The sequence below is a fragment of the Myiozetetes cayanensis genome, unplaced genomic scaffold, assembly GCF_022539395.1.
Source record: "Myiozetetes cayanensis isolate MyiCay16 unplaced genomic scaffold, myiCay2020 scf32, whole genome shotgun sequence".
In the NCBI taxonomy this organism is placed as follows: Eukaryota; Metazoa; Chordata; class Aves; order Passeriformes; family Tyrannidae; genus Myiozetetes; species Myiozetetes cayanensis.
The window spans coordinates 4,127,240-4,135,798 of NW_026087544.1; the positions used below are offsets into that span (position 1 = coordinate 4,127,240).

Consider the following 8,559-nt stretch of genomic DNA (forward strand, 5'->3'; position numbering starts at 1 on the left):
TACAGGTCCAGACAGCAGTGAATGGCACATGCAGCTGTGTCACAGAAGGGTTATTAGGATGGATATCAGGGAAAGGTTCCAGTTCAGGAAGTTCCATGATTCTATGATCATATTTAAACTTCCCTTGCCAATTCTGGCCCACTACTATTCAACAGTAAATTCAATCGAAGCAACTGCTATTTATTTTTCGTTTTTTCTGCCTACACAGCAACAACCCAATGGGAGGGACGTTAAAAGAGATAAAATGCAACATTTTGGTTATTGGAATATTTCACTCAGGCAAGGTAAAAATTAGAGGGAGTGAAAAGGGCTTGAGAATATACACAATACACAGAATTCCCCCCAGGACTCAAAAACAGAACACACTTGAGAAAGTTACTTCCCACTGGGGTTTTTTTATTCCCTCCTAAACAATTCCTAATAGAAAAGGATTGTATGCAAGAACACTCCTGTACAGAAATCCTTTATATCTACCAATCTTGCTCGATATTGCAGATGTTCACAAGGAAATGTCTCTTTATAAGCACAGGAACAAGTCACCTTCTGCATCTATCAAAAGTCTCGCTTGGGAAAAAGTGACATAAAAATTTAAACTCGTATTGGAAATGAGGCGTTTATTGTTCTTGGGGGATTTTTCTTTGATCACGGGTCAGACAGAAATCTTTTATATAAAAGTGTCGATAAAAATATCACCATGTCGATAAATTCCTACAACACTGCAACTCTAATTTCACTCAATGCAGTAACTGTGGAACACCTGGCACTACACTCACCTGTGAAGTGACATTAAAAATCTCTGTGGGTTGGTTTGGTTATTTTTGAGGCAGTCCTGAGCTCCCTCTTCCTGAGTCCAAAGTGGTGGGAGGCCAAAGAGCTTTGATCTGAAGGTGCTGAGCTCTGGGCAGGGGCTGAGCACCCTGACAGGTCAGGGCTGGCCAGCACCCACCCCCTGGGAGCACTGCTAAGGCTGAGCACAGGTCTATCCACTGGAAAAAAGAATAGTCAAATATGCAGAGTCCTTCAAAAACGCCCAGGTTTGTGTCAGGAAGGGTTGTCCACTGATTTTCACCCCTGCAACAAGGTAAAGCTTGCTCTGAATAGGAGTGGCTGCTTCAAGTGCCCTGCTGGCATCTGCTGTTCTCTCACCTGCTCCTGAGTGTCCAGGTAACAAAGTCAACCCAGGTAATAAAGTTAGTCCAAGACAACAAAGTCAACCCACCCAAACCCTGAGGGGTCACTCTGCAAAGCAAAACTGCCCCGTGCAGCCAGAGCAAACCACGACCCTGCCATTTACAGTGTGGGGTTTGAATAATCTCTTATTCCCTCTCTCAAGCACAATAATCACAACCTGCATTGTGTTCTCGAGCTACAGACAAGGTGGGTTTAAAAGCCAACTGCACAGCTGGAATTAAATTACCTAAAGCTCATAAAAAAAAATGACAGAGGGAGAGCAAATGAACCATCACAAGGGAGGACACATCAAATGCTTCAGTGTTGAGCATCCTAAGACAGAGCCACGAGCCTCTGCCACCGACATTTCAGGAAACGCAGAGCAAACAGCCCAAACACTTGAAAGATAAAACAAATATACAAGGAAACAACCTGAAAGAACAAATAAATCCTTGCCAGGCAGTTTCATAATAGTCTCTGGAGGTTTGGAGATGAGGTTCTTGTGGCCTAAGCTTCACAGTCGGGCAGATCTTCTCTCTCCACCTCGAAAGATTCTTTGCTGATTGACAACAGTTCACGCAGCTCTTTGTTTTCAAGCTGCAAAAATCAATATTTTTGCTGAAATTGCAACGGGCTAATTCACAATTAAAGGATGACAAGCTTTCAGCAGCCCCACTCCTTCACAGACAGATAAAACACATAATTTGTAATACAAGCATTAATAGAGTGTTGCCACAAGGGGAACCACGTCATTTATAGTGGATCTTTTGCTTCTGGCTTCACATACATAAATCTACATATATAAAAACATAAGACCATCAAGACTTGAAAACAAACAGATCATATTCTGTTTCCTGACCCCACCTCCAAATTTTTGATTATTATAAATCCTTGACACAAACAGAAAATCCAGAGTAAGTGTCTAGATCCCCAAAGCTCCATCTATCCTCAGCCACTGGATCTCTTCTTACCTCCAGCTGAGCCAGTTTCTCCTGCACTTTAAAGAACTGATCATCATCCACTTGAACAGCTTTTCTCATCACCTCTCCCATCTCACATATTCTGTCTATTTGACTTTCAATTTCCTGAAAGACACAAAAGTAATACATTCAACATGTTCAGGCAAAAGCAACAGCCATAACTTATCCCCTCTAAACCACTTACTTCCATTGTCCTAATTTTGGATTCTTTTCGTGTTTTGAATTTTAATCCTTTCCTCCCAAGCACTTGCAACCCTTTCCATCTTGTACACTCAGAACATGTGCCTTATTGTCCTTTATCATGAGTCATCAGTGAAAACAGTGAGCAGAATCACAGCAGGCAGCAAGATAAGGCACCCTGACTTGCTAAGAGGGAAATAACTTCAAGTGTGACAAGGATTGAAGACAACAGATTCAGGGTCACGTGAATCCAATGACCAGGTAGTAAATTTTATATGGTTTTATTAGACAAGCCTGGCTGTGACTTTACAAAGACGTCAAACACAAAAGCAAAGAAGATTTCAAGTGACAGTGTGCAGTAAACAGGCAGTGAAACCAAAGCAAATAAGACCAGAGCCTCCTGAGGCAGATTTTACAGGATCTGTCTGAGACAGCTCTAATCCTTCTGAAGAAGCTTTTTGTTGAATCTCAGAAATGCACATAGAACAAACACTGAAAAATTCCAACATGGAATGGAGCAGCTCCTGTTTGAAGAGCAATGTATCAGATAATGTGACAGGGTGGGGTTTCATTTCTCTAAGTGCCCACAGTCCTTCCACTGGCTCTGGAAGATAAATGTACCACAGAGAAGAGAACTCAGTTTTGAATTCCATTATTCACAAAGTATGTAAACAAATCAGAGCATCCAGAAGAGAGCTGGAGGAACGAGAAAGACTTCTGGGAAAAAAAAAGATTATTATTTTTCTAAACAGTATGATTTTTGTGAACAGGAAGATGGTTATAATTAAAAAATATCTCTTTAAAAGATATTTTTTCTTAGATACCTAAATATGAAACAGGCCACAGTTCTCAGCAGTCACATCCCACCAGCTCTGAAGTCACTGAGTCCATGGATAAAGGGACACTTTTAGGCCACTGCAGAGAGTATCTGGATTTACAAACACTTGGGAGTAAAGATCTCTTAAGAATTAAACATATACAGGTCACAGAGATTTAGGAGGTCCTTTTCCCTGTGCTACAGTTACTAAACAGGAATGATAACAACTCAGGTATCTTTGATTTTACTGTAGAGGATCAGAAGCATTAATTCTTAACCAGGGAATTCACCACCTGGTCGAAAGAACAAGACTCCACCTGGGCTGTGAAGGGTTGTATTCTGAAAGGAATAGAGGGGAAAATACCAGCAGAGACAAGAGTTGGAGAACATGTATTTTGCAGTAGAGACATTGCAGGAATGGAAACAAAGGTTGTTTGACAGCGAGCAAGTGACAGGGGGCTTGGGCTCTCCCCTGTCCCCATCCCACCTTACCACAGAATTAGCTTGATGGACTTTCAAGACCGGTTCTGCATCTTCACCTTTTCTCCCTTCCAAAAGCTGCAACATCTGCTTCCTGTACTTGCTCATGATGAGCTCCAGCGCATCTTGGTGCTCCTCCAGCGAGACCCACAGCTCTGCGGAACGCAGCCCGTCAGTGCCACGAAGGGAAGAGCGGGAGAACTCCCACGGCAGCGGCAGCAGGGGCCGGAGGGGCCGGGTACCACCTGACGGTGGGGTTCGCGCTGCCCACCACAGCTCAGGCTGGCACTGCCGCGGGACTGCGCGGAGCCCCCTCGGCCGAGGAGCCAAGCGGGGCACCCAGCGATTCTCCCACAGGCAACGCGGATGCACCACCGCTCCCACCGAGCCCCTCTGACATCACCCAGCAGGACCCACCCCCCGGGCCCCGCTCACCCCTGTTCTCCTGCTGCAGGTCGCGGATCTGCGTGTTCTCCTGCGCCAGCACCACGTGCGGCCGCAGCCGGGACGGGTCGGGCCGCTCCGCCGCGACGCCGGCGGGGCCCTGCCGAGACACGGCGGGGGTCGGTCAGTCGGGCGGCCCCTCCCGACCTCCGCGGGCCGCTCCGCCCGCCCCGCGCTCACCTGGGGGTCGGCGCAGCCCGCGCCCGCCTCCCGCATGGCGGCCACGCGGCGGTGCAGCACGGCCGACTGGTCGATGAGCGACTCGGCCGCCGTGTCGTGCTCCTTCAGCCGCTCCAGCAGCGTGCGCGCGTCCGTCAGGATCTTGTCGATGGTGCAGCTCATGGCGGGCGGCTCGGCGCGGCTCGGCTCGGCTCACCGCCGCGGCGGGGCCATGCCCGGCCCGGCCCCCCTCAGCCCCTCACGGCCCCGCCGGGCGCGGGCGGACGCGAACCCGCGAACCCACGAACCCGCGGGGCCCGTGGGCGCCGCTTCCGCCCGCGGCCACAGCGCCCCAGCGCGCAGGCGCGGAGCCACCACCTCCCACAAGGGGCCGCCGGGCGGCGCCAGAGCGCCACGGGCAGGGAGAGGGGCGTGGCCAACGGGGGGCGTGGCCAACGGGCCGGGCAGGGTCAGCGGGAGGGAACGGGGTCAGCGTGGGGGCGTGGCCATAGCGAGGGGCGTGTCCGGTTTGGGCGTGGTCAATGTGAGGGGCGTGGCCAGGGGCGGGGCGAGGCCCCTCCGGAGCGTTCCCGAGGGGGAGCTCGAAGCTCTGGAGCTCGCTTTGGTTTTGGGGCGTTTTAGGAGGGTTTTTAGGGGGTTTTGGGGCAAGGGGGCACTGCCCCCTCCGGCACACGGCGTTACCAAGCCGCCTGCCCCTTGAATGCCTCCCCCTCGCACGTTCATTACCACGCCGCTGTCCCTCGTGCCCGAGCCCCCCGCACCGAGCCCCCCGCTCCCATCGGCGGCAGAAGGTGCCGGAGGAGCCGGGACGGGCCCTGGCTGCGGGAGGGCTCCGCTCGGCACAGCCTGTTTGCGCAGGGCCGGTCCTTGACCCCGGCTCCCGTTATCTCCGGGGCTGCTCCTCGCACAGCGCGATCAATCCCGCGGGGATCTGTGGGGCTGCCGTCTTATCTGATCCTCCTGTTTGTCCCTCCCCACAGTAAACATCCGCCACTCAAAATAACGAGCTCTGCAGTGCTGACTTGCTGCTTTGATTCTTATTTGCTTATTGAAGCTACTGTTGGTGATCCGGGGTGTCCTTGAGGCTTTGCCCGACTCCGTGCCACAAATTTGTTCAGTGTCGCTGACTTCACTACAACGTTTTCAATGATAATATTTTAACAGGACTCCCTCTGGCTTGAATCATCTTTCAAGCTTAAATCCCCATTCACACAGACACATGAGAAAACTCCGGGGTGCTTTATCAGATGAAGGATCCCTTGTGACCCCAGAGATAATCAAGAAGTGCTGAATGGGGTCATTTTATATAAGCAACAATCTCTAAACATGCACTGGATGCAGCAGAGAATGGAGTAAGCAGCTCCATTTGGAATATTTCATCAGAATCAGATTAATTAGTGAAGTATGAGAGCTATTCTGCAAATGTGGGAACTGTGGAGCTAAAGGTCCAGCCTGTGCTTTATGGCACGTTGCACCTTGTGGTCCTTCCCTACTTTTCGTCTTATTAGAGAATATTAAAAAGCTAAGACAACTTGTTATCAGAATTCCTTTTTCCTAATGGGCAATTCTTGAACATTGGGAAAACTGACAAATATTGCTGTGTTTGTCGTTCTGGTTATGGGATGAGTTGGTCAAAGATTGCCCTGCCCAAGATGGACACGACACCCCCAAGTTTTACCCAGGGCTTTTTTCCCTGTCCCACTTTTACATCCCCACATGACCCCACGTGTGCAGTTCAGCAGCTCCTGTCACTTCCCTCTGCTCATATTCCCAGCTCCATGTGTGCCTTCCAAGCCTCTCCCAGTACATCCATTTTCCTCTGTGGCTCCTGGAGCAGGCCTGACACAGCTCCATGGAATGATCTGTGTGTTCCAGAGCCACCTTCCTGTTTGTCACTTCGTTCAACACAGGGAGTTTCAAAGTGAAATCAAACCTGCAGCCCCTGAGGTTCCACTTCACTCAGGCACTCAAGGAGCCTTTTGGAAATGCAGCACTGGGAATTCCAGTTCACATCCACCAGCTGGAGGAAGGATCATTTCACCTGTGCAGGAGCTGCACTGGGATGTGTCTGAACCTCTGCCCTGTTCTGTTCCCTGGGTTTACACTCCTGATTTAACCCTCACCTCTCCTTGGTGGCAGAGATGCCACCCTGCCCTTCCATGCTAACAGGGCCAGCACTGCTGTACCAGAGTATAAATTCCAGGACCGGTTCATTCCCTCTGTGGCTGCTTGGAATAAAATTCCAGAATGAGGGAGATGGGAGCCTATGACACCACCCCCACCCACCAAGGGATGGTGCTCAGCCCCTCTCCAGCAGATCTTTTGACATGGAATCATTTCTTCAACTTCCAAAGGGCAGCAGAGTAACTCAGCGTGGCGCCAGCACACGGAGTGGATCCCAGTAGGACAAAGCTCCTTGATTTAAATGCTGGGAATGCTTGTCACCAAAACTTGGAGTGTGGAGCAACAGAGCTTAAACAAATCAGCGGATGAGCATTTTCTGAGTAGTGGTGCTTTCTAATTCCCTTGGCTTTATCACATCAATTCTGTGTAAACCAAAGGGAATGTATAAATTTGGCCTCTCAAACTTTTTAGTGTTTAACTTCAATTCGATTAAACACTTATGTGTGTGTACAAAGTGAAAAATGAGGTTACAAGAGGTTAATGCTTTAATGCTTTTAATAACTCTTAACCACATGGCTGCATTTTGTCAAACAGAACATGGGTTTGTTGTAGCAGGAGAAAGGGAACGCTGGATAGAGGCAAACTGAGATACTCTGAGACAGCAACGCTGTGCTGCAGAGCCCAAACTGTTTCCAGGCCACCTTTGAAAAGTCAGAAACAGTATTTCTGTGATGGGGTAAATATGTAACATTGCTGAGTAACAGCTCAGGAGGTTCTTCATCACAGCAGGAAAATCACAAAGAAAAGAAATCCAAACAGACCCAAAGCACAGAAAAAGTTATCAGAGAGGTTGGTAACAGGCCCTGGCACAGGGTGCCCAGAGAAGCTGTGGCTGCCTCATCCCTGGAAGTGTCCAAGGCCAGGTTGGACGGGGCTTGGAGCAACCTGGGCTGGTGGAAGGTGTCCCTGCCCATGGCAGGGAGTGGGACTGGATGAGCTTTAATGTCCCTTCCAACCCAAACCATCAGCTCCTCTCACAGTTTCACTGGCACTGCCCTCAACAAAACTGCAGCACAGAGTTTCAGACCAGGGGGCCAAGTGAATCTTCCTCTTGCACTTCCCATACTTCAAGGTGGATTAACGTGGCATAAACCAGAGTTGTCCTGTGACAAAAGTTATTGCCAAGAAACTCACTCTTATTGTTCATCCTAATTACCCTGCTTTGATAAATCTTGAGGAGTCACCCATTGCGCCACAGCACTCACATTTATGAGTCTAATATTCTTTTTCCTACTAAAACAAATGTCCTCAAGATGGAATCCAGGCTGGAAAAAAGGAAAAGCATTATCATTGATAAATGGATGTATCCAGTTAGTTCAGTCCCTCAGCAGCAAGACTCCACTGCTGATAAAGTGCTGAGCAAGGGATTCCACCATAATTGTTTTGTAATGCTTAATACAGAGTGTCAAGATCTTCTGCTTTATGGAAATCAGGTCCAGGACTTGGCTTCCCTTTGCTGTACCTACCAAGTACAGTCACTTCAGTGCTTAAAGTTACAAGTATTCCCTATGAATTACCAGCTCTGAGATCCCTGCAGGAGATTGTAATCAAGCTTAATTAAGATCTTTATCTTCTTTCACATCGTGCCTGGCTGAATATCAATGTACTGGAGTATTTTATTGACAAATATTGGTCTTGCAGCCAAGGGGAAACAGATTTGGCACAAGACACTTAAAGGAGGAGATGTCAGGGTACCCATGCACATTGTGAGTGTAGAATGGATGAGCTTCTTGTACCTCCTCTGCCTTCAGGAACAGGAACATTTTGTAGGCTGTCTTGAGATTTTCAGGTAAGTTTAAAGCAGTTTGGCTCTTGCATTAAAATTCAATGTATTTCAACTGTTTAGCTCTTCATGATTTGCATTACAAGCCTGTTAGAAAATGCATGGTGACACTACCCAACGACTTCATGATTAAGGAAAAAATCTGTCTTAAAAATATCAAAATTGGTTTTCCTCTCTGGTCTGATATTTCAATATTTCCTCCCATGAAAGTATTTAGGAACTTAACAAGAACTTGCCATCTTCTCCAGAGTTATTTCTCTTCTGATCTGATCCTGATGCATTTGATGCAAACCAGAAGAGTTTATAATCTACATTATCTCCCACTAACTCGCCTGGATGAC

At 48.4% G+C, this 8,559-nt stretch overlaps 1 protein-coding gene across 1 annotated transcript; it reads right to left on the bottom strand.

Moving 5' to 3' along the window:
* Positions 1–366: 366 nt before the first annotated feature.
* On the bottom strand, positions 367–4,534 carry SIKE1 (suppressor of IKBKE 1). The gene is made up of 5 exons (XM_050327084.1): positions 4,252–4,534; positions 4,063–4,171; positions 3,640–3,782; positions 2,142–2,255; positions 367–1,767 (listed from the first exon to the last, which is right to left on the bottom strand). Exons 1-5 carry the CDS (start codon positions 4,411–4,413, stop codon positions 1,678–1,680), a joined length of 618 nt encoding a protein of 205 aa, XP_050183041.1. The 5' UTR covers positions 4,414–4,534; the 3' UTR covers positions 367–1,677.
* Positions 4,535–8,559: the final 4,025 nt, after the last annotated feature.

Excerpts from the sequence above, each read along its gene's own strand:
- SIKE1 (XM_050327084.1), bottom strand. The coding sequence starts at position 4,413 with ATGAGCTGCACCATCGACAAGATCCTGACGGACGCGCGCACGCTGCTG. Across the intron at positions 3,783-4,062 it reads CCTGCAGCAGGAGAACAGGG|AGCTGTGGGTCTCGCTGGAG; the intron begins GTGAGCGGGGCC and ends TGCGTTCCGCAG. Across the intron at positions 2,256-3,639 it reads TCCATCAAGCTAATTCTGTG|GAAATTGAAAGTCAAATAGA; the intron begins GTAAGGTGGGAT and ends TGTGTCTTTCAG.